This window comes from Hemitrygon akajei, chromosome 6 (assembly GCF_048418815.1).
Source record: "Hemitrygon akajei chromosome 6, sHemAka1.3, whole genome shotgun sequence".
Lineage (NCBI taxonomy): Eukaryota > Metazoa > Chordata > Chondrichthyes > Myliobatiformes > Dasyatidae > Hemitrygon > Hemitrygon akajei.
Genome location: NC_133129.1, coordinates 41,578,383 through 41,604,185, shown reverse-complemented (window position 1 = coordinate 41,604,185; position 25,803 = coordinate 41,578,383). Strand labels below are relative to the sequence as shown.

General features: G+C 38.5%; 1 protein-coding gene across 1 annotated transcript in view; it reads right to left on the bottom strand.

Annotated features, from left to right (window-relative positions):
- Positions 1-1,072: 1,072 nt before the first annotated feature.
- dmgdh (dimethylglycine dehydrogenase) overlaps positions 1,073-25,803 on the bottom strand; it is a 113,661-nt gene continuing 88,930 nt past the window's right edge. Inside the window, exons 11-16 of the mRNA XM_073048217.1 lie at positions 24,491-24,621; positions 23,220-23,437; positions 11,485-11,642; positions 7,554-7,613; positions 6,862-6,996; positions 1,073-2,894 (exon numbers count right to left, since the gene is read on the bottom strand). Coding sequence (XP_072904318.1) covers positions 2,676-2,894; positions 6,862-6,996; positions 7,554-7,613; positions 11,485-11,642; positions 23,220-23,437; positions 24,491-24,621 — 921 coding nt within the window. The 3' untranslated portion in view covers positions 1,073-2,675. The remainder of the gene's footprint in view (positions 2,895-6,861; positions 6,997-7,553; positions 7,614-11,484; positions 11,643-23,219; positions 23,438-24,490; positions 24,622-25,803) is intronic.

Sequence of the window (25,803 nt, the reverse complement as noted above, 5' to 3'; positions counted from 1 at the left end):
ATGAGTCTGTGTTTTCAGAGCCCAGTTAATCAGCAACAATAACAGATCTCATTGGAGAGATTCAATCACCAAATTGCAAGAAAAATGGTGGGTAAAATCACATGTAATGACAGTAGAGGAAAGTGAGTTTGAAAGATGGGAGAGAGTTACAAAGGATGGATGCTAGTGTAGAATAACAACTGCATTTTCCATAAGTAGGGAAAGCATCAGAAGAATTCACTTACACCAGGATGGAGGCTGAGGAGATGAAGAGCGTTCTGAACAAGTTTGGAGGTATGGGGTCGAAGAACCAGGACAGAATCCCATATGAGATATGCCTGATAGGTCCGTAAGGAGAGAGAACATCTAAAGATAGTCCCAGATCAGGGTTAGGGCTCAGATAGCATTTGGGTAGATTCTTGCTGCAGGAAAATGGAAGACATATTGTTTCCTTCAGAGCAGGAACATGCGTGAAATTAAACTGGGAAATCCATGAAATTTGACTGGGAATTTTGAAAAAGTCTTGATTTAGTATTGTTTAATATTCTACCATGGAAACTTTTGAGTAGTTTTCTTCAACGATCAAGGTACTGGAAAAAAATTCAGTACTATAAATTGCAACCATGCTTCAATGTCAGTCAGAAACCGCATTCAAATGTCAGATGATCCCATAATCACAACCTATCAGAGAAGAGCTAGGCTGGAAAGAAGAGTGAGCTTTAGTATTGGAGCTACAGTGCTGTTCCCTTTACTGGGAAAGCATAAATGAGCTTAAATTGTATGGAATATAGACCGGTTTAGATTATTATAAGATTGTATTTAATTAGAAAGATTAAGCAACCTGTGAAGTTCCATGCCTCCTCTAAAGTTACAGGTTAACTGCAAAGAAGAGCAGGCATGAGTAAAGAAGAAATTAAATCAGAGGTACAGTAACTTGGTAATTTCTCAATTAAGCATGTTTTTGGGTGTGAAGGAACAGGGACAAGCAAGGACAGATCAGTTATCGAAGAAACATTTCATCTCATCCAACTACCTGTTGTCTAAATATTTTCTGCAAGCAAATTCTGGAAACAAAAGACAAGTATAAATTCAATGCAACAAGAATCCTATTTATTATAACGAAACAGAAAACCATCAAAGGGGTTTCCTGAAATTTATTTGCAGAGTAGATAGTGATTTTCATAATCAAACTGAATACATACAGCAGTTTACAGCCAGTAACATTCCATTTAACGATACATAGTTCACATTTCATACTATGAATTACAAATAAAGATTTCTTACCTCCATTATTTTCCATACTATTTTTTGTAATCATATCATTCACAGTAGTATGGCCAGTTTCAAAAAAAGTGTTACAACTTGTTAACAATTCTCAAGTGAGAAAATTATATATAGTACTAAAGTTACAAGTTGATTAAGAGAACACATATAAGTTGTCCCTATCATTCTTCAAGTTCTCTAACTTTTATATGTTTTGCTGTTGAGAAGCATACCCGTAAGTCATTTACCACAGTCCCCTTTAACTTTCTATCAGAAAAGCAGGCTTTCAAATTACTTGTTTTCATTGTCATTTATTGACAAATTACTTAAAAATATATTGTTGTTATTTATTGCAGAATGGATTTAGAAAGCACAATAATTTATTTTGCAGAAATACATTTCAGTTCAACAATGCCATTAGTGGAATTTAAATTGATTTCAATTTAATGTATCCATCCTTGGCACTTCCTTGGCTCTCGCTCATCCAATAACTGTACAGAAATTGCAACACAGAAGACCACTGAATAAGAGTATTATTTGAAATTTATTCCAGACAGCTGCTGAAATAAGTTAATGTTGTGAATATTTGATCTTGTATGAACTTGAACTTTGAAATACTGTAAACTCTTTCACTTAAAAGAGTCTGTGGTTGTAGTTATAGAAATGAACGTTTCCTTAAGCATCGGATTCATGTTCTGAAATGTGACCCCCACCAGCATCTACAAAGTTAAAGCCAAATTCAGCATCAGCTGTTTATTTCTTTGTGCACAAGTAATTAACTGAGGATAATTATTCAGTCTTTATTAGTTATTAATAATCAGTAATGATTAATTACAGGCTTTTCCCACTGAGAATGGGTGAGACTGAAACTAGAGGTCATAGGTTAGGGGTGAAAGGTGAAATATTTAAGGGGAACTTCTTCACTCGGTGCTGAGAGTGTGGAATTTCAACACTTTGGATTACAATAAGACTAGGGCTGAAGAGTGTTTTGTTGACACTGAGGGAATATTTTCCTATTGTGCATATAATGGGAAAGATTAACACTCTGTTACAGAACATCAGTGAGAGTACATGATGTTTTCTGCAAGGCATTTTGCTGAAGTTAGCATCTTTGCGTGCGCACACACGAGATCCATGGTAATTGGAAGGTTGGTCCAAGTTTAAGCACGGCTCAATAAATATGGTTCCTACCATATACTGTTTGTTAAAATATAATCCAATGCTTTCACTATATTTGTAAAATAGATGTCCCTATTAGTTAAACAGAGGGAGATTGCAAAAGTAACTGATTAAAATTACTTACAAATTCCCAACTCTCTACTTACATTTCACATTTAAAGAGCTTAAGAGTTACATTGTTTCAATGTTATCTTACAGCATTGACATAATTCTTTGATTCAGGATTACTTTCATTTTACTAAGAATACTTTCCATCAAACATTTGAAGATTCACTCTTCTTCTTCTTCATTCGAGCCCGAGATGGGTCCGTCAATACCAATGGTTCTTGGACGACTGCTGCACTGTACTTTTTATCTAGCAGCTCCACCTCCAGGTGCTGCCCTATTTTGCTGAGTTCCACAGGCACATATGCGAAGGCCACACTCTGTTGTGTGTTGTAACTGTATGCTCCAGATGTAGTGTTACCTACAACCTTAATACACAAGAATAATGCTTCATAAGCTCAATTATCTCGTTAGAGAAGTGGCACCTAGGTTTGATCCTTTGGTGAAATTTGTGCTCTCCAACAGGGCTCTCAATAACAGTGGAAGTGAAAGGGATAGCAAACACTAAGTGCTCACATTTGTACGTTAGGTAAAACACCAATACTGTATCGCAAGACTGTTGCTGCACCATTGGGGGTATTATTCCACTGACAACAGCAGCCATTCATATTACATACTAATGATGATTCTATTTAGTTTTTAACTCAATGATTTTATACCAGGTTCAGTCATGACAATTTCACATATTTATACTATTGCTTGTTTTATTATAATAGAGCCAGTAACGCCTTACATAAACATACACCGTACACTTTACATCGACCTGTCAATCTGTAGGCCATGTCACTCAGGGACATGTGCTAACATTACTTTGTGACTGTATGTGCTGGATTGTAACAATACGCGCTGTGTGTGACTACATGTACTGTGTTTTGCAACATTATAACAGATTACTGAGCTTGAATCTATTGTTAAATAATTTAGCTGTCTGCAAGTTGGTCCCCGTGTTTCCTACAGGAAATACAAGAAAGCATTTACTTTGTCAAAGCCATTTCTTTGTCCCTGGTGACACATTTTCCAGTGGTCCCATACCCACTCTCTCCTCCCTTTTGTTCCTTATATCTGAAAAAAAAATTTTGTCAGCTCCTTTGATATTTTTGGCTAGCTTACCTTCGTATTTCATCTTTTCTCTCTTTATAGTTTTTTAAAATTGCAATCTGTTGGTTTTTAAAAATTTTCCAATCCTCTAACTTCCCACTAACTTTGGCTAGCTCCTCTCTCGTGCCTCTGTAATTCCCTTTACTCCACTGTAATACTGACATATCTGACTTTATCTTCTCCTTCTCAAACTGCAGGATGAATTCTATCATATTATGATCACAGTCTCCCAAGTGTTCCTTTGCCTTAAGCTCCCTAATTAAATAATCAAGTCTGGTTCATTACACAATACCCAGTCCAGAATTCTCTTCCCACTAGTTGGCTCAACCACAAGCTGCTCTAAAAAGCCATCTAGTAGGCATTCTGCAAATTCCCTCTCTTGGGATCCTGCACCAACCTGATTTTCCCAATCTACCTGCATCTTGAAATCCCCCATGATATCTTCCATTTCCATTTCATGCATGGAATCTATTCCATTCTCACAGTTTTTTCTACCTTCATTACATATCTTCTGACAATGCTGCCTTATAAGCTTAGTTTATAATATTCAAATGGGATGGCTAATGTACAAGCAGTGTGCACGGTAGCTAGTGGTTAATGCGACACTTTACAGCACAGGCTGTAAGGTTGCGATGTGATTCCTACCACAGTCTCTATGAAGTTTGTACAATCTCCCCCTGACAGTGGGAGTTTCCTCCAGGTGCTCCAGTTGCCTCCAAAGATTAGGGTAAGTGAATTGTGTGCATGCTAAGTTGGTGCCAGAAATGTGGCGACACTTGCTCAGCACAATCCTCGTTGATTTGATCTAATGCAAACAACGCAATTCGCTGTATGGTTAGATGGATACAGTATGCGACAAGTAAAGCTAATCTTTATAAAGCTCATCCCTTTTTTTTACTTTTTCTTTCCTGAATAGAACATTCCCTTCCAGCATTGATGACAGGGCTCATGCACTGTTGATATCACCCCTGTCCCTTCCTTTGATTATGATGGCGTCCCACTTGTCCTCATCATCAGCCCCCATACCCATCACATGACATGTTGGGATTTAAACCACCCTTCAATGCAATGCCATCAACAAACACACTTTGCACCCGTTATTTTACAACGTTATCTGCACTGCACACTGGATTCTTGTTATTCAGACCAAACGCTGCTCCTCTTCCTACTTGACCAAATACAGGATAAACAACACCCGTTCTTTAATTTTACCCTACCATCCAAGACTCCAAACACTCCTTTCAGAAAAAGAGTATTCTTTTCATTTCTTTCATTCTAGTACTCTGTTATCTCTGCCGCTGATGCAGATTAAGTGATCACTTAGCTGAATGGCTCTATTCTGTAAGCGCTATGCTAGGTTTCAGACTACTTACCATTTTAATTCTGAATCACACTTCTGATCTCTGTGTCCTTGGTCTCCTATTCTATTTCACTGAAACTTATGCGGGTGCTACTCATTTTCCAGTTGTGTACTTTACAGTCACCTGCACTCAACACAGGATCAATGATCTCACTTAACTGGTTGTTCCCATTTTGTTTTCGACAGCAGACTAGGTTATGATACTGCTAAATTTCTTCCAGACTATCTTTAGCCTCTTTACTTGTTCTAATATCACACACATTTGCTGACGAGGTCATTCCTTCTTTATCGTAACCAACAACCCTTCCGCTAGCTCACAATTTTCCCTTTTGCTCTTTCCTGCTTCCCCTTTCTCGGTATTTGTAACGTCTCACATATCTGTCAGGTTGGCCATAAGGCCATCAAGTTGCAACATTAACCCTGCTTCTCTCTTCACAGATTTGGAGTGTTTTCAGTATTGTTAAAAAGTTTTGCGTTTCTTATATAGTACTCTTGTATATTGTTTTTCATTGTTATACAATCTCTTTTAATTGAGGAAGACATTTCATTTACCCTGCAGTGGATTATTTCATGCACTACCACTATAATTTGTGCATCCATTAAACGTTTTGTCAGTGGTCAGCGAAGTGGATGTTGCTCCATAATTTCATTATTTCCTCTCTATCATAAAGAACACTTTGTTCCACCTTTCCATTAATGACAACAATCTTTCCTCAACACAGTAAATGTTCCAAATTGCTTTCTAAATGCATTTCCAAGCCATGTTTAGGGACTGTCCAGCAGAGAGCCAATACATCGATCAGCAGTAGGTGTTAAAGAGTTGAAAAGCAATACACCCAAGGTGCCGGAAGAGCTCAGCAGGTCAGGCAACATCTATGGATGGGAATAAACAGTTGACACCTAGGGCTGAAATCCTTCACCAGGACTAGTCTCAGAAAGAGATTATGTTTGGAACCTTGGTAATCAAAAGTATGATGGGGTTAGCATACCTCACCACCCTCTCTAGCTGTGACGTCAATTTCAGTGAACCATGCACTTGTAGTCCTTATTCACTCTGTTTTAAAAATAATCCTTAGGACCCTAAAATTCACTGTGAAAGTTCTACCCTCATTTATCTTTCCAATATGCAAACCCTGCACTTACCTGAGCTGAACTCCATTCAACATTCCTTGGCCCACTTACCCAGCTGGCCCAGATCTCTCTCTAGTTCCTGATAACCATCTTCACTATGTATGACACCACCTACTTTAGAAATCTGCAAACTTACTAAGAATGCCTTGTACATTCTCATCAAAATCATAAATGCAGATGACAAATAGCAATGGGTCTAGCCCTGAACCCTGAGGAACACCACTAGTCATGGGTCTCTAGCTGAAAAACAATCTTCTACTATCACCCTCGACTTCCTACCATCAAGCCGATTGTTTATCCAACTAGGCAGCACTCACTGGATCCCATATGAACTAATGTTTCACGGCAGCTTCCCACGCAGAACCCTACCAAAGGATATATGAAGACTACATCTACCACCCTGTCCTCACTGACCTTTTTGGACACCTCTTCAGAAAACCCAGTCAAATTCCTGAGACCTGATCTCCCACACAGCAAGTCATGCCAACTATCTCTAATCAACCCCGTCTTTCCAAGTGCATGTATAACCTTATCCTTCAGAATCGCCTCCAGTAAACATCCATCACAGATATTAAGCTTACTGGTCTATAGTTTCCAGGGTTATCTTTGCAGCCCTTAAATAAAAAGGCACAACGTTATCCACCTTTCAGTCTTCCAGCACATTATCTCTCGCTGACAATGATCCAAGTCTTTACCCATTGTTGATGATACTTTTTAAATTGCATTTAAGTTTTGTTTGGACTCACCTTGCCTTCATACCAAATGGACTCATTTCCTTCAGGATCCACATTGTCGGTTTGCATGGTGAGGTACACTAGCTTGCGTTTTACCCCCTCTTTCTTGATGTTTTCTAACGCCTGTTTTCCGATGAATTCTGTTGGCTGAGGGGGAAAAGACAAACAACACAGTCTAGCTGTTTATACACTATATGAATAAAATTCTGAATACATTCTCCTTTGTCAAGAAGTTACACATGCATATGAAAAACATTTATATTTGGCACAACAACCCTGCACATTTCATCCTCATGATCCTCTTATTAAAATATGTATTTCATATTCAGTACGACTTTGCACTAAAAAGTATCACTTTTGTGTGTTAGAAATGGAAAGGGGAAATTATAATGTTGAAATGTGACTGTTTGTAATCAGCCCCTGCTAATTACTACGTTCTGATCTTGTTAAGATTTGTTTAACTCCTGATAGAATAGAAATGAAAGGGAGGGTAAGAGGATGGAAAAAGAAGATCCGAACAAAATGGTCAGCATTAAATGGATTAACAGTATAGGCATTAAAGCGTAAATGTGGTGGCCCGTTTCTGAGTGCAAAATGACTTGATTGGAATGGAGTGAAATAACCCTGTGGATGCAAATGGCCGGGGCAATGAATTTAATCCATGCAACTGGTGATAATATTTGACATTTATTAATCACCCTTACCTTATTTAACTTGATGAAGTAGTCCAATCCTGCTTCAAAGGCGTTTGTGTCGCAGTTCATCTGGATGATAAAAAAGATACATACATGTTTTTTTAAAAAAATTAAACCCTCAGCAAATCAGGTACTTTACAAATCATACCACAATGCTGAAGATGTATTTATACAAACTGTGAGATGAGGGTTACAAAATAACTTGTATTAGATAATAGCTGCTGAGAAGATCCACTTACTCAGCGCCTAAGCAGGGAATCATTTAGAAAGTAAATTTGAAGTCGTTTGAAAAATGCGGTGTTGAATGAATTCAATGTTGTGTCACTGAACCCCACAGACAGGCGTAGTTAATTCCCAGTTCATGCTGAGGTAGCTGCTCTCAGTGTAAGTTAGAGATAAACATGCAGACACGTGGATATAGGAGCAGGAATAGGGCCACCAAATCCCTAAAGGCTGCTCAGCCATTCAACATGGTCATGGCTGATCTCTGGTGGCCTCGACTCCTCCTATGTGCCACTTCCCTAATAATCCACAAGAAAAAAGGCAGCCACTCCTTCAGTCAAATGATTTGCAGGTCTTCCTCTGATTTTGTGATCAGATTTGGCTCTGATGACCCTGATTATTGATCTTAAATGTACAAGTTAAGAATGGTTAATTAGGCAAAGTGGGAGATGACTCCTAATGCCTGTATATCATCTCCATCTTCTTCTTAGGCAGATCCTTTGGACCAAGGATAGCTTTCACTTTTTGTTTGTGCCTTCTGAGGTGGCTAATGAAGTCTACTGCAAACTCCTCCACACATTGGTGATTGGTGAGCTGAGCCACCGGTAGTTTGTGAGGTGATTCATTCCTTGTACTGCTTACACAAGGCTTCTGTGAGCTCTGAATTTATGGTCTCAATTCTCAATACTCTTCTGTACGCTCCTTCTCCACTTGGAGAAGTTGTAGGCCAGGGATTACTAGACACTGCTGAGTGGTGTCACAGCAGGAACCTCTCACTCGATTCCAGCAAGACCAAGGAGCTGATTATTGATTACAGGAGGAGGAAACTGGAGTTCCTCCAGTCATCATCAGGGGATCAGAGGCAGAGAAGGTCAGCTACTTTAAATTGCCCAGTATTATCATTTCAGAGGATCTGCTCTGGGTCCAGCATGTATGCGCCATTACAAAGAAAACATGGCAGTGCCCTTACTTTCTTAGAGCATGACAGCTAAAATTTCTACAAATGTATAGTGGAGAGTATAGTGACTGGTTGCATCATAGCCTGGTATGGAAACGCCAATGACCTTGAACAGAAAATCCTGCAAAAATAATGGATTCAGCCCAGTCCATCAGTGTAAAACCATCCCCACAACTGAGCTGTTGCAGGAAAGCAGTGCTCATCATCAAGGACCCCCACCACCCAGCCCATGCTATCTTCTCACTGCTGCCATCAGGAAGGTGGTACAGGAGTCATCAGGACCCACACCATCAGGTTCAGGAACAGTTATTACCCCTGAACCATCAGGCTCTTGATCCAAAGGGGATAACTTCACTCACCCCAGCATCAAACTGTTCCCACAAGCTATGGACTTACTTTATTTATTATTATTAATATCTCTTATTGATTAATTTTTATTACTTTCTTTTTGCAGCGTGTTGCCTTTTGCACATTATTTCTTTGTCCATCTTGTTGTGTGCAGCTTTTAACATTCATTTTATTGTTTCTTTGCATTTACACTGACTACCTGCAAGAAAATGACCCTCAGGGTTGTATATGGTGGCATAAATGTACTTTGAGATGCTTTGACCTCAGTGGGGATATTGCATTTTTTTCAAGGAGTTTTGAGCACATCCCTCAGTCTGTCTGTCAATTTCTTTCCATGATATAGCCCAGAATAGTGTCTATAGAGTATATGAGTACAGCTTGGAAGTTTAGAGATGGAAGGAAGAGAAGAGGTGTATGGTGTGTGCAATTGGCAGTGTTGGCCAGTAGGCAATTGTTTTGAGTAGTGAGGGAGTAGGTGGAATAATTGTTGAAATGGGAGAAAACATGAGAAATTGACTTGGCTTTCCAGCTCTTTGAATGTTGCATCAATCCAAATAAAATTCAATCTTAAGTGTGAATCACACTAATAAAGGAAGCCCAGACCTATCCTGTTCCCATGTCTAAACATCCCGAGTCATAGAGTAACAAAGTATAGAAACAGGCCCTTCAGACCAACTCGTCTGTGCTGGCCAACTAGTCCCACTTGCCTGTATTTGGGCCATTTCCCTCTAAACTCCCTTTATCCATGTACTTATCCAAGGTTGACGATGATGTTGAGAACTCACCAGGAAACACCCCAAGCAAAACTTATCCATCCTCTGTTAATTCTTCATGAGATAGGCAGTATTAAGGTGTGGGATTTAATCAAATCATCAAAATTAATAATGTTTCTCATGACTTTAGCCACATACATTCCAGCACGTGAACAATACTCAGATTGACCATTGTGGGGCAGAACAGGTTTAATTCTGCACCAGAATCTTTAGAGTACAAAAAGAGATCAGTTCATGCTCTTGGCTGTGTTAACTCCATTGAACACAAAGATATTATGAAGAGGTTGATTAAGAAGAGGTTTCAGAGTTTTTTCGGTCCCTTGCTTTCAGCTCCTTTTTTTTGGTAGTAGGCATTAATATCTTCTGTTGCTAAGTGTATTTACAGTTTTGGGGGTTTGATTGTCCTGATTTATATTCTCTATATTGTGTTGTGGTTGGTCTGGAGTTTTTTTTTGTTGTGGGGCTTGGGGAGGATACTAATTTTACATGTCTTAAATTTGGGTGCTTTCTCAATTATCTTTCTTTGTATCATATTATTGTATGTTTATTTTTGCACTGTATCATTTTGATCTGGGTTTTTTTTAATCTGTAGCTATGTAGAAAATGTATTAAAAAACTAATTTAAAAAAAAAGAAGAGGTTTCAGAGGGAGTTGTACACCTCTGTTTATTTCCAGCACTGCAAAACTTTATTGTCCATATCAAAATCCAAGGGAGTAATTTTGATTTAAATCCAGCCCATCTATGGGTCATTCAAAGGGTCGTACCAAGGCCTCAGTCTAAACTAACAGCCAAATATAAAAGAGATTATCAGTAAGTGGAACAGATAAATAAGAAGAAATTCCTTACTCAGAAAGCAATTAGAAAACAGAATTCCCTAATGCGTGGTTTAAAGCAGAAAATGCTGGTGATACTCAACAGGTCGGGCAACAAAGTTAAGAGACAAAGAAAGTTAACACTTTTGGTCAATAATCCTCAATCAGTTCATCGCCATGAAATTTTAACTACCTGCTGAGTATTTCCAACATTTTCTGGTTTTAATTCACCAGCAGTTTTTCCTTTGCTTTTATTGATCCCTGGCGTGTGAAGAGCATGAGACAAATATCTTAGATTCTCCCCAAGTGAGATGAGACCAGGAAACACAGGAGACTACGTATGTTGAAATTTGGAACAAGAAACAAATCCTCCAGCAGGTCAGGCATCTGTGGACACAGATGGATGTTTCAAGTTGGTATCCTATAACAGAATCAGCATATGAAAGAACAGAGAAAAGGAAATGGAAAGGAAAGAGTGGAGAGGGCAACTACGTATGTCCTTCTCCCCCACAAAATACTTTTGAATCTTTCCTCTGAAATTTACTGCAGTGACTATGGGCAGACATACTCCTGACTCCAAATTTTACCTGCCCAAACCAAATCCTGTCATATAGGATTTGACCAAAACAAAAGAGTTAAAATAATTTGCTCTCCAAAATAATGACATCTAGTAGGTTACATGTTTTTTTTTGCTTTACATGCTTCTACTTAAAATGTATTCCACTTGTTTTATCTTTTTAATGTAGGACAGTTTTGAGACTCTCCTTATGTGTAGGTGCTTTTCTCAATCCCAAGAGGGTGAGAAAGAAACATATTCCATACTGACCTCTGCTCCCCAACCTCGAAATGCTTTCTCAAGCCGCAAAGAGTTCATGGCATATGCTCCAAAGTTGTCGATTCCAAATTCCTGGCCTGCTTCCATGATGGCATGATAGAGGGCAGCAGTGTCCTCTCGCTTGTGATACAGTTCCCAGCCGAGCTCACCTAGAGAGACAGTTGAGAATGCAGTCAACCCTAAAACCATGTCTAGTGAATTAATACGATTGAGCTTCACATAATAAGAGCAAAAGCATAGATATCACCTTTACCCCTCTTTGACACACTTGGGGAATCCAGACATTACTAACTGTCCAATACGTCGTAATTCTGCTGTGGGAGATTAGACTGGAAATGAAGGTGGCCAAAATTGCACTGCAAGGTATAACGAAACCTCAAGTATTTACCTTGCTTTAACTTTTGCTATTAATGTAACAACATTTATATTATTACTTACTAATGTGCAATGATCATTATATTGGAAAGGAGTTAGAACATAGGACATAGAACCTAGATCATTACATCATAATGTTGTGCTGAACTAATTAAACTAATAATCAAATGGCTAACTAAATTAATCTCTTTTGCCTACACCATGTTTATATCTTTCCATTTTCCTCATTCATGTGCACATATAAACGTCTCTTAGAAGTTTCTAATGTTTCTGCCTCTATCACCCCACGCATCGCATTCCAAGCACCCACCACTCTCTGTGTAAGAGGCTTGCCCCTCACATCTCCTTTGAAATTACCCCCTCTCACCTTAGAATGCCCTATGATATTAGAGATTGCAACCTTTGGAAAAGTATGTTGTCTGTCTATTATATCTATGTTTCTCATAATCTTGAAAACCTCTATCAGGTCTCCCCTCAGCCTCCACCACTCCAGTGAAAACAGCTCAAGTGTGTCCAATCCCTCACTATAGCACAGACCCTTCATTCGAGGCAACACCATGGTCAACCTCTTTCTGCACCCTCTCCAAAGCCTCAACATCCTTCCTATAATGGGGGGGGGGGACACACACCAGAGTTTTATAAAGCTGCAGCAGACTGTAACCTTCTCACTTTAGAACTCAATGCCTTGACTAACAAAGGCAAACATGCCATATGCCTTCTTAACCACTCTATCAATTTGTGTAGCCTCTTTCAGAAAGCTATTAACTTGGACCACAAGATCCCTCTATTCATCTTGCCTTAACAGTGTACTGTCTCTTTGCATTTGACCTATCAAGGTGCAACACTTCATATTTGGCTGTGTTAAACTCCATCTGCTATTTCTCCACCCGTATCCACAACTGATGTATATCCTGTAGTATTCCTTGCCAGTCATCTTGGCTATCCACAACACCACCAGGCTTCATATCATCTGCAAAGTTACTAATGCACTCATCAGCATTTTCATCCATCTCGTGTATGTACATAACAAACAACTGAGATCTTAGTATAGATCCCTGTGGTAAACCACTATTTACAGGCCCCCAGCTAGAATAAATCCCTTTGACCACTACACTATGTCTTCTATTGGCAAGCCAGTTCTGAATTGAAACGGCCAATTCACCATGGATCCCATGCATCTTAATCTTGTGTGTGAGATTCTTCTGAGGTACCTTGCCAAATGCCTTACCAAAATCCATATAAATAACAACCACAGCTCTGTCTTTATCAATCACCCTTGAGTGGTCCTACCCTCTTTCTAGTTATTCTCTTGCTCCTGATGTATGTATAGAATGCCTTGGGATCCTACTTGCCAAGGATTTGTAATGGCCTCTCCTGGCTTTCCCAATTCGCTTCTTGAGTTCGTTTCTGGTTTCTTTATAATCCTCAAGGGTTCTGTTAGATTCTAGCTTCCGAAGTTTTACATTATTTTCCTTTTTCTTCTTGTCTAAATTAATCACCTCTCTCATCATCCAAGGTTCTCTTGCCTTGCCATTCTTGTCCCTTCTCCTTACTTGAGCATACCTGTCCTGTAAGCTATGCCATTGGTCTTTAAACACCCATATCATGACAGATATGGACTCGCCCAAAAACAGCTTTTCCGAATTAACTGTCCATAGTTCAGGGGTTCCCAAACAGGGGTCCTCAGATCCCTCAGTTAATGGTCCATGGAACCCCCTGCCCTAGTTCCTGCCTAATACTTTTGTAATTTGCTCTTCTCCAATATAGTACTCTCCCGCAAGGTCCATACCTATCTATAGCCATTTTAAAACTTAAGGAGTTGTGGTCACTTTTCCCAAACTGTTCAACCACTGAAAAATCGGTCACCTGACCAGGCTCATGACCCAACACCAGGAGCAGTACAGCCCACCCTCTTGCTGGACCTATTAGGGAAGTTGAACCCCATTTTTGCACCCTTCTTTAATCTGCTTGCATATCTGTTCCTCAATATCCCGGTGGCTATTAGGGGGTCTGTAGTACAATCCCATCAGAGTGGCTGCACCCTTCTTATTTTAGAGTTCTATCCATATAGACTCAGTGGATGAGCCTCCATTATGTTCCCTCTGAGTGCAGCTGTGATATTTCACATCATTCTCTATCTTTTTTAAAACATCAAAACCCTGGAACATTAAGCACCCAATTCCTGTCACTTTCTCAACCAAGTCTCTGTAATGGGCACAACATCATAGTTCTATGTACTGTTCCATGCTTGAAGTTCATTACCTTTACCCCTCCTAGCATTAAAATGCACACACTTCAAATTATTTCTTACTTTGCTTCTGCCTGTTTTTACTGGCACTGACATCTACCTTCCTCCCCATCCCTCTGGTTCCCAACTCCTGCCAAACTAGATAAAACCCTCCCAAGTAGCATTAGCAAATCTCTTGGCCAGGATATTGGTTCCCCTTCAGCTATATAATTGTCAGAGAAACCATTAGGTACCCTGCAATCCCACATCTTATAGGAGGAGCCATTCCACTGCGCTAACCAACCATCAAGACTACACTTGTTATACCTTTGGCTCTAATTTCTTAAGATTAAGTTCTACAGTTAAATAAATGATTCCAAAAGACACAGCACCCTTAGCCTCTTGCCTGTTCTTGCCAAAGCTTGTTGAGCCAAAGCCTCCCACTCTAACCCTGGCCCATTCACACAATGGCCACTCCACTTACTCCTTGCTTCTTTTTATTGGCCCTTGCTAAGTTACTAATAACTCCAGCAATTTCCCGCTCCACAGGCAAGACATGACAAGCCCTGCTCACTTTTTAAAGCTGGCGCGTAAAGTCTTCAAGGAACTGTCTCCAGCTCAATTTGTGATCTCCCACTCCACAGATTTACTTTTCTATTCCATCTATCCAATCATGAGGAGCATCAACCTCAGAATAATCCTCTAGTTGTGAGCTAACAGTGTAGATACAGTTCAATAAATGAAGTAAATGACTCATCATGACTCCTGCAAACTGTGCAGAAGACAACATCTTTAATGCTTCTCCTTTGGACATGGCGAATATAAACATGAAATATCAGCAGGAAAAAACCTTTTCGTCTTTTCAGGGTGAACTTCTTTTCAACTCCTCTTCTCTGCATTTTATTTAGACCTCTTTAAACCCTTAATACCCAATAATCTTTGGATCTCAGACTAGAATATACTCAACGATTGAGCATAGATGGATGACTATACTTCATTAGGAGTTGAGGAGATTTGGCATGTCACTAAAGACTCTAGCAAATTTTTACAGATGTACCTTGAGAGCATTTGATTGGATGCATCACTGTATTGGTACAGAGGCACCAATGTACAGGATTGGGAAAAGGGTTGGGCACTAGCCTCCCCACCGCTGGGAACATCTTCAAAAGCTGATGCCTCAAGAAGGTAGCATCCATCATGTAGGACCCTCGCTATCCAAGACGTGCACTCATTTTGCCACTCTCATCAGGAGAAGTACAGGAAGTTGAAAATACACACTCAGTGTTTTAGGAACAGCACCTTCCCTTCTGCCATCAGATTTATATAAGAAATAGGAGCAGGAGTAGGCCATCTGCCCCATCGAGCTTGCTCCACCATTCGATAAGATCATGGCTGATCTGGCCATGGACCTACTTGCCCATAACTCTTAATTCCCCTACTGTGCAAAAACTCTATCAACCTTGTCTTAAGTATATTTACTGAAGTAGCCTCCAACTGCTTCATTGAGCAGAGAATTCCACAGACTCACCACCCTCTGGGAAAAGTAGTTCCTCCTCATCTCCATCCTAAATCTACTCCCCTGAATCTTGAGGCTATTTCTGAACAGCACATGAATTCACAAATGCTACCTCACTATTTTGCTCTCTTCTTGCATGATTTATTTATTTTTTATACTGGACTGTATTTTTTTCTATTTTTTAGTGATTTTTATGTTTTGCACTGCATTGCTGCCGCACTGTGTTGCTGCCACAACGCAACAAATTTCTCAACAGTATGTCAGTGGTAACAAATCTGATTCTGCTGGGAGAGATGAACAAAATTCTCTACATTGCATTAACAAAAGACAATGTTATTTTGAGGTGGCAACTTCTGGTTCTATACTCCCCAGTCAGAAAATAATATCCTCACCAACAAAACTTGTTAAACTCCATAAAAATTCTGTGTTTCAATGTGATTTCTTCTCACTCCTGTGCATGTGAGGCCAGCTAATTGTACAACTTTTAGTAAGTGCAGATACTCATTTGTTCTGGATAGTACAATGTGCTGCACCTTTTAATCCATCCATAAATTGTGGTTATTTAAAGAATTAATTGCTGGTGAAATCCTCCAGTTGAACTCACAAAGGATATAGTTCGGAAATGTAAAGTAACAACCTAAGCTAGAGTAGCTGCGCCCTTTTCTCAGAGCATCGAGAAAAATGTGAGGCCAACACGCTCCGAATCCCCACTGAGGTAATTGACCTGCATGATCTTCTCTGAAACGACCAAGATGGGACGTTTAGCTTCTGGATATTTCTGCCAGAGTCCAGGGAGGACTGAGGCCTTTGGACAGCAACAGCTGCAGCCATCAACATCAAACTACCCTGTGACTGCAGTCTGCCAGGTCATATATCCCTCTCCAATGATACATCACTCACTCCCGGCGGCACAGCAATGCTCTTCATTTTGGAGGTGATTTCAAATACCATCACACCACGGAGAAACAGCTAGGAATCCAACTGGATAAGGATCGTACAGAGCTGCAGACACCAGAGAAAGGGGGTGAGCAATGGAAACCGTCAAGGATCCTGAATGCAGGTTGGGAAGAGCATGTGATGATGGAAAATGGTGGTCAGGACACTGAACTTGAATGATGGGAGAAAAGTCTGACTGCAGACTGGGAATCCTGAAACAGAAAGAGTTGGGCTGGAGTAAATGGCACAGGCACAAAATGGAAAGGACTATTAGAATGGAGGCTAGACAGAATGGGACTGAACAGGAACATTATCAATAGGTTCACTCTTTCCTCTAGTGGTAGAGGAACACCAAAAACAGAATAACCACTAAAGGAGGTGAGAAAAACGTAGGGATCCTTCTGTTGGTAGCCAGTGAAGCCAATGGGTGAACGCAAAGATTGAACTCTGGAAAAGCAAATGGGGATGTCAGATTTAAGATCTGTGTCTAAGGGTCTACTGTGCCAGAGGTGATTCCTCATTACTATGTGGTTAAGAAACCAGTCTATGCAAAAATTCACATCATTACATTTAGTTCTCAGGCCTCTCTTCTTCGTGTGGGGCTAAGAGAAAGAAATGACATTGCTCTCCATGCTAACTCCCAGCCATCACTCTCTGTGACGCCCCAACCCTTCCATGTCAATGAAGTCCAGGCCATTGAATCTGTAGTGTGCGTCACTGCTTAGAAGAACTGGACTTTGTTTATAGGATAAGTGGTTGACCAAGGCCATGGATTGATCAAACCAAGTTTGCTTATGCTGGAACATTTGGGTAGTTGACATTGGGTAGCTGAGTCAGAATAAATTATAACACATGCTCATAGAAAAAAAGCTGCATTTTTGCAAGATACAATGACCAGATAATTTGTGTGTATGTGAGTGTCAATGTTTGGGTTGGAAGTACTGGTGGAGTATATGATGCATGAATCACACAGCTTCTCAGTAAGTTAGCTGTAAAAATACTTGACTGTGAATATAGGTTGGATTGAAGAGTGCAAAGCAATATGAGTTTAATGACTCCAAGATTAATCACAAAATGTTGAGGGTATAAATTGAAAAGACCCTGAAACCAAGTGTAGAAATGTGTCCTTGGCTGCTTGTGCCAAATATTCAATTCAGTTGTAGCTGCATTTTGTCCTTCACTTTAGAAAGTTGGTTTCACTTACTTTTGAAGTCAGATTTTGGTAAAACTTCAAGACTAATTATTTTAAACTAGTAACTGAATCACAGAAAAATGATGTCAAACGTCATTGAGACCATCGCCGCTGTAACAATTAAAACCTGCTAACCCTACTTTACCTTCAAGGCTAACAAGTAATCTCTACAGCTATTTACCTCAAAATAAATGCTATAAATGCCACAGGACAATTTATATTGTGTGTTTGAAATGTCAAATCTGACCTATTTTATTTGGTTAAAAAATGGTTACAAATAACCATCTAGATTATGTATTACATTTACTTTACAATGTACATACTGTGTATCCCATTTCACAGGCAAGATCCTTTTTGTCAGATTTTTAATCAAGTGTTATAAGGTAAAAAGGTAGATTTAAAATGGAAGTGCTAAAATATGTAACACAAAATGGAAGTTTGTAAGACAAAATGGTGTTAGTCTGCGATATGAGAATGTTTCGAGAAAGTACAAGGGAACCAGTCCACAACCACATTTTGAGAACTTAGTGTGAGTACCAGTCTACAGCCTTGAGGGTAGATAATGGTGAAGAACTTATTTGTTTGGAAAAGTAATGTTAGATTTTTGAGGGATCTTGGAGCATCTAAAAAGGGGCAGCTCCTTTGTGCAAGGGCGAATCTTCTCTTAGTCTGGGTTTGCAACTAGTACTAAGATTTGGAGATAAGAGAAAAGAACATTGAGAAAGGGGTGGTGGGGGAGAGAGACTGGAAAAGCTGTTGGGCATCTGTGGTTCCCCCCAGCTGTATATTGTATGAAGTGGTTTTGTGATTTGTTGCTAAGTATTATTTTGACTCTTTTACTGTTTCATTGATCATTTTACCTTTCTATATTTTATTCTTTATATATCTCTAATAAAGTAATTAATTATAACCTTTAACAAGTATCTAGTACCTTTTGTTTATGGATACATCTTGCTGCTGAATCAAAAAGAACAAGGGATTAATTTTAAAATATTTTTGGTGCAAGTGTCATTCAGATTTAATTCACCTACCACATAGTAAAGTGACATGTCCTTGCATTTATTTCATTTAAAATAAAATGTTATTTTCTCAAGAATGTGTCAAAATTCATCTTATAATAAAATCACGATCATTCGAAGGAATCTTAAAATAATGACAGGGGATTTAAATAGCTAAAGATAAAATTGAAAATGGTTAATGATGGTAAGTGTTAGTGTGAACTCATTCCATCTTGCTTACAAAACTTTAATAATTGAATAACAGGATACATATTTAAGACAAATAAATTAAACAACTAAACATAATTAAATTGCCTTTAAATTAGCTACATTAGCATTAAAGCAAAGCAGTTAATTAATATGCTCTCCTCATCAAAAAACTTTTAGGATATCGTTGTGAAAAATCAAAAAGGTAAGAAAAGTCATTAATTACTAATATGTCATTATAAAATTAAAAAAACAGAAGTTTCTGCAATATAAGCATAAGAGATTCTACAGTTGCTGGAAATCCAGAATAACAAACACAGAATGCTGAAGGAGTGCAGCATGATGAAGGGTCTTGGCCTGTAGCATCAACTTTTTATTCTTACAATAGAGCTGCCTGACCTGCTGAGTTCCTCCAACACTTTGTGTGTGTTACTAAAGGTTTCTGCAGGAACATTTACTATAATCTGCAGCCTGGCTCCACATTTCTCAAATCTGTTCAATGATTTCAATGCAGAAAATTTTTAGTATAATCTGATTACAAGACACTTTCCTAGAGTGTTTGCACTTATTAAGATAGCACTATTGCAATGATATGATAATTGGAATTTTGCGATTGTTTCCTCTGTTTCTTTAACGACAAACAGAACCAGATGAGTTGCCAGTCTCCTGGAATAATCTTATTGTTATTTATTTGGGGAAGCTGCCAGAAATAGCTCTCATTTACCATCAAGGTTAATAAAGTATGAACTGTAGTGCAGGAGCATTTGCTTAAATTTAAAACTGCTTAGTGCCTAGAGATTCAATGGCACCTTGCACTCTGCCTTTGAAATTTATTTTATTGCAATCACAGAATAGTGACAGCTCAGGAGGAGACCATGCTGGCTCTCGTCATCCCATTCACCCACTTTCTCTGCATGGTTCTACAAATATTAATGTTCCTGTCCCAGCTCCTTTCCTAAATGCTACAACTGAATCTGCATCCATTACTACCCCTGGCAATCATTCCATATCTTAACCATTCACAGCATAAAATCTTTCCTCATCTCAATCCCTCTTTTCATTCTTCACCCCACCTGCCCATATCGTGTCTGTTTATGCCCTCCGTGGCACATTGAAGTTCAAAGTAAATTTTATTATCAAGGTATATGTATGCCACTAAATACAACCCTGAGATTCATTTTCCTCTGGGATCAGACTGCACTTAAAATACTGTGAGCAGTTCTGGACCCCTTATCTAAGTAAAAATGTGCTGTCATTGGAGAGGGTCCAGAGGAGGTTCATGAGAATGAAAGTGTTAACGTATGAGAAATGTATGAGGATAGCTCTGGGCCTTTACTCACTGAAATTTAGAAGAACGAGGGCAGATCTTATTGGAGCCTATCAAATATTGAAAATCCTAGGTAAAGTAGATGGGAAGAGGATGTTTCTTATAGTGGTGAGTCTACAACCAGAGAGCACAGCCTCAGAATAGAGGGACGTCTATTTAGAACAGAGCTGAGTAGGAATTTCTTTAACCAGAGTGGTGAATCTGTGGAATTCATTGTCACAGACGGCTGTGGAGACCAAGACATATTTAAGGTGAATGTTGATAGGTTCTTAATAGTAAAAGGTTACGGGGAGAAGGCAGAAGAATGTGTTTGAGAGGGATAATAAATTAGCCATGATGGGAATGGCGCAGCAGACCTGAAGGACTGAATGGCCTAATTCTGCAGCTATGTCTTATGGTTTTATGATCTAAATACATTTTGCAGGTCTTTTCTGAAACACCTTTCTTCCTTAAAGGAGAGAAACTTCTATTTTATCTAACTTAACCACATAAATAAAATCCCTAAATGGAAATGAAAATAAACAGATTCTGTTTCTACTTACATAGACTTGCTGAGTGTTTCCAGCATTTTCTATTTTTAATCAACTCCTTTTATCCCTGAAATAATTTTTGTAAACCCTCCTGACCCTATTCTTGAATTTCTTCTAAAATTATACATCTAGTTCATATTACATCTTCACTGTCTTCTTTCCAAGCATCATATTTCACCTGCCAGCTATCAGCTCATTTCACCAGGCTGCTAATGTCCGTTTGAAGTCAATCACTATCCTCTTTACATTCTTCATGGTAGAACATAAAACAGTGCAAGACCCTTCAGCCCACAATGTTGTGCCTAACCAATTGAACTAGTAATTAGTGCCCTAATGAAAATAATCCCTTCTGCCTCTACAATATCAATATTCCTCTATTCTCTGCTTCCACATTTTTGTGTTATCTAGAAATTTGGAAATTCCTTGTTTATTAGCAAATATTACAAATAGTAGAGTCTTAATATGGACCCTAGGGACATCCTATTCTACATTTCCTGTTCCCTGCCAAGTTTCTACCAATGCTACTATGGCCTCTCTTATTCCATTTCTTTCCATCTTAAATGTTAACACATGGATTATGACGCATTTTTTTCGAATGGCTTTGAGAAGTCCACATACACCAAGCATATTTCATTCAAGGTTAATAAAGTATGAACTGTAGTACATATTTCATTTCTGTTAGTTCCTCACAAATATCAGCAAGTTAGAATGTTTTGCCATTAACAATCCTGGCTTTCTCTATGAATTAACCAAGTGACCACTAATTCTGTTGCTTATGATTTTTTTCTAGCATTTGTTACTCATGAATAGATTTCCTTTTTAATCTCTGATTTGTCACATCTCTCCTCTTCTAATCCTTCTCTATGTCCTAAAGAATATTTTTGGAATTCTTTTTACACTTGGCACTTATCTTTTCTTATGCCCTTTTCATTTTCTCTGTCCCTTTTAGTTTTTTCTTCACTTTCCTCTGAAATCTACTTGCTTCTCACTAAAGTGATCAATCTGACATTAGCTCATTTTTCTACTGTACTTCCCATATTTTTAGTCACCTAGGAAGCTCAGTCTTTAACCTCCCTGCCCTCCTCCTTCCGGGAGCACAAATAAACTGTAGCCGAAACATCCTATTATTCAATTACAATCTTGTCTGCCAGGCTTTGATCCCAAATTGGCTGGGCCAGACTTATTACTATTACATTGGAAATGGCCCTTCTTGAAATATTCACCTTGGCACAGTCCACATCCCTTTCTGTAGCTGTTCTAATCCTTGTGGTATGTTGATCACTGTTTCCCACACTAAGACCTCTTCCTAGGCCTGACTCATGTTTGGCAATGCCGCCCTCCTAATTAGGCCAGGAAGTAATAAACCGGATGAACTTCCAAGGCACAGTAAAATGCATCAATGCGGCTAGTGTGCTTTACCACAGCTGCCCGGGGATGAATTTCTAACATGGGAGTCTTCAGTGAGTAGAACAAGAGAAAGAAGGGAAGGGTGTATTGGATAAGTCAAGCCTTAGAGTTGTAATGGCATGGATGGAGAGTGGCTGAAGAATTCAACAGAAAGACATTAGGTTGACCCATAGAAGTGAAAATAACTTTAAATAATGTCTCAGAGAAATGGTCCACATCTCATTTTTGGATCATATATGACACAAACGTTTCAACAGCCTGCTTTATTTTCAGTTCCAAGACAGAGGGATAGAGTCAATAGCTAGAAATGGAGTTTGTATCAGGGATTGAAGACAAATGTTTTGGTGTTCTATGTATTTATTTAATTTCATTATTACCATATATGGCACTGCAAAATTAATGCAAATTTAAGGCGATATAGAACACAAAACAAGAAAGCAAAACCTACCCAATTAGAATTGCTTCAAAAACAACCTACTTTCACAAGTGAATTAAAAGATAATTAGCTTATTTACAGGAACACATTATAATCACAAAATACAACTGTAGTTGTGCAGTTGGGTACAGGATTGTGAATTGTCTTCTGACTCCATGGAGCTCTTTTTTTCCCTTAGACCAAATTTTAGTTTCAACAGTGAGAAATCGGACAAATACCAGGGATAATTTTACAAACTTTTGTGTATGATTTTGAGTCTGAGAATGAATTTTACATGATTTCCATCTCATTAATTACATCAAATAAGAAAATTCACAGATACAGGGGGTTGAGAGGGATAATAAATTAGTCATGATGGAATGGGCTCAATGGGCCAAATGGCCTAATTCTCCTCCTATGTCTTATGTATTAAAATTCCTAATAAAAATTTCTAATTGGTTCAGGAAAGTCCATTTGTAAAGTTACTCACATTAGAACTTTTTTAGCTGCAGCAATTTATTTAATTACAAACTTTCTACAATTGGAAACATCTGAGGCAACGCTGTGAGCCAAACCATTAGTAATTAGACACCAACCTGTGTAGGAGATCCTCATTGCAGTGAGGGGAATGTCAGCCATTGTAACAGGCTTACACTGCAAGAACTTAAATGCTGTTCCACTCAAGTCTACTTTTGTGAGTTTTTGGAGAACCTTCCGTGAAAATGGACCTGCAACACCCAACACCCCGATTTCATCAGTAACATTACGAATATCAACCTCATAGCCACCTTTAGTTGCCTCTTCTTCTATATATCTACAAACATGAAGATAATAGATGAAGTGAATGGTAAATCTCTACCTTTGAAAGAAGAAAAAAAACAAGTAAATGTTTAAAATGCCTGCATGTGGTGGGGCAGTGGACAGGCTTTTACCAATATGCCAGGCTTTGGAGTTCAGTTTCATTATGAGCTGCTTTTCTCCTGCCCACAGTAGAGACCATTACATACTTGAACAAGGAAACATTTAAATTTCTTGCCTAGTGTGCTCATGCCCTCAAGTGGCATCTTTTTTTCAATCTAAACGTTGTAAACATCCCCAATTGTTCTTGAGAACATAGTGAGACAACTTCCTTAATATCAATCTATGATAATCTAATCTAGAAAAAGGTCCTACTGTTGAGCAAAATTATAACCAAGGTACAATATTACCAAAATTCATATATGCCACAAATCTAACAATCTTATAAATTCCTACAGGGAGTAATTTTGACTTTCGGCAATAAAGTATTGGAGGCAAAATTGGATCAGCTCTCCAATCTGGATATATTCTGATGTCTATTCCATTGATTTCAATGGATAGTAAGTTCTTTACAGTACTGCCAAGTTACTGTATAATTTCCCCTACTCTAGGAGAGGGTGCCTTCTGTCTTTGCCCAGGATGACCAATAGGTGACGAGAATCTTATCCTTAAATGATTGGCTGTTCAACATGACATGGTAAACCAATCTGTTTGAGTAAATGCCAATCTGTGCAGTGATGCCCACATTCTGTCAATGAATAAGTAAAACAGATGCCCCTGTGGACAAGTAAAACGATAACTGTCTCGTCCCGATCAGAAAACAATTCAACCAATGTGCTCTGCGAGACAGTAAATCTGCAGTCACTCTGCTCTGCTTTCTTATTTGGAAAGTAATGATGCAGACAAAGAAGCTGAAGTATGGAAGGTAATAAAGGTTTAAATCATTTTCTTTTTAACATACAATATAATCTATTATTCTTTTTTCAAAGGAGGCATCTGCTCCAATTAACTCAACCAAACAAGATGGAGAAAATAAATGAAGTTATAGTTTGTTTTAATGAGAGCTCACCTTAAGTCATGGAGCTCTGACCCTGACCCCGTCACCAGCAGGAACTCCTCTTCTGATAAATGGCTGATTGTCACCTCTGCATAAACCCGACCTTTCGGGGTAATCATATGACTGATATTTATATAACCCAGCTGTGAGAGAGGAGAGAGAATGAAAATGGGTAACTTCTGTCGACTTTAGAACTTTACCATTACAATCGTCATTCTCTATCCTTTTATAGCTGTCCTGCTGCTGCCAATGCCTATGGCTGTCCTTTGGACTCCAGTTCTATTGTAAGATCTTACCAGGGGCATGGATCTAATTCTTAAAGATCATTCTTGGAAGCACTGGACAGGGCACACTAAGTTTGTATTCACTAAAATTTAGAAGAATTTCACAGGGCTGGCAAATCTATGGTGTGCCAAGATGGCAAGCACATAAATATTGTTGGCACACGTTCATTTAAACCCCACCTATAATAAAGTACATAATAATTATCTTTACTGCCAAATGGAGTAGTGAACAATTGTTTACAACCCAGTAGCAGCGAGACGTTTTCATGGTAAACATCTCATGCTGGCTTGGTACCACCTAGACATTTGTGAGAAGACGTGATATTGGATGACGTGTTTTGAAATCATTGCAGATCTGATGTACACGTCAGTATTTGGAGAGCAAACTGTTGGGCCAGTTATTGACTTTGCTCTGTTTATATTTTTCCTTCGGTCCTTCATTAACGAAGCAACCAAAGTCTCAATGAGAGTAAAACATGTTTATTTTCGTTCTATATCTATATGACTATGCATCAAAGCTTATAATTTCATGTTCACTTTTCTTATGTTAAATATGAGGTACAATAACAATACTATTTAGCAATGTTATTTTTCAATTTCTTTTTAAAATTATTAATATTAATAATATTTTAACAAATAATATTTGAACAGGTTTTCTACAATGGTTCTTTTATTTCTGTTATATTTTTAATAGTAAAATAATGAACACACTTAAGTAATCAACAGGACTCATAATTTTCCCTTAAAAAGTCCATAATTATTGTTATTAAATTCATTTATCGATCATAATCTCTGCTTTAATTTACCATGGCATGAAAATCTTTTATAAGATTATTGTCAATTTGGGCACATGCTCTCAAAGATGTTCATTACCCTGGTCCCTAAGAAGGGGTCACACTGTTAAGTTAGATTTAAGACTGAGAAAGAGAGACTTCTTCACTCAGTTAATGCTGAATTAGTGGAAATGGTATCAGAGAAAGCAAAGTAGTTGAATATTTTTAAGAAGTATAAATAAATTTCTAATTGAAAATGCATAAAGGG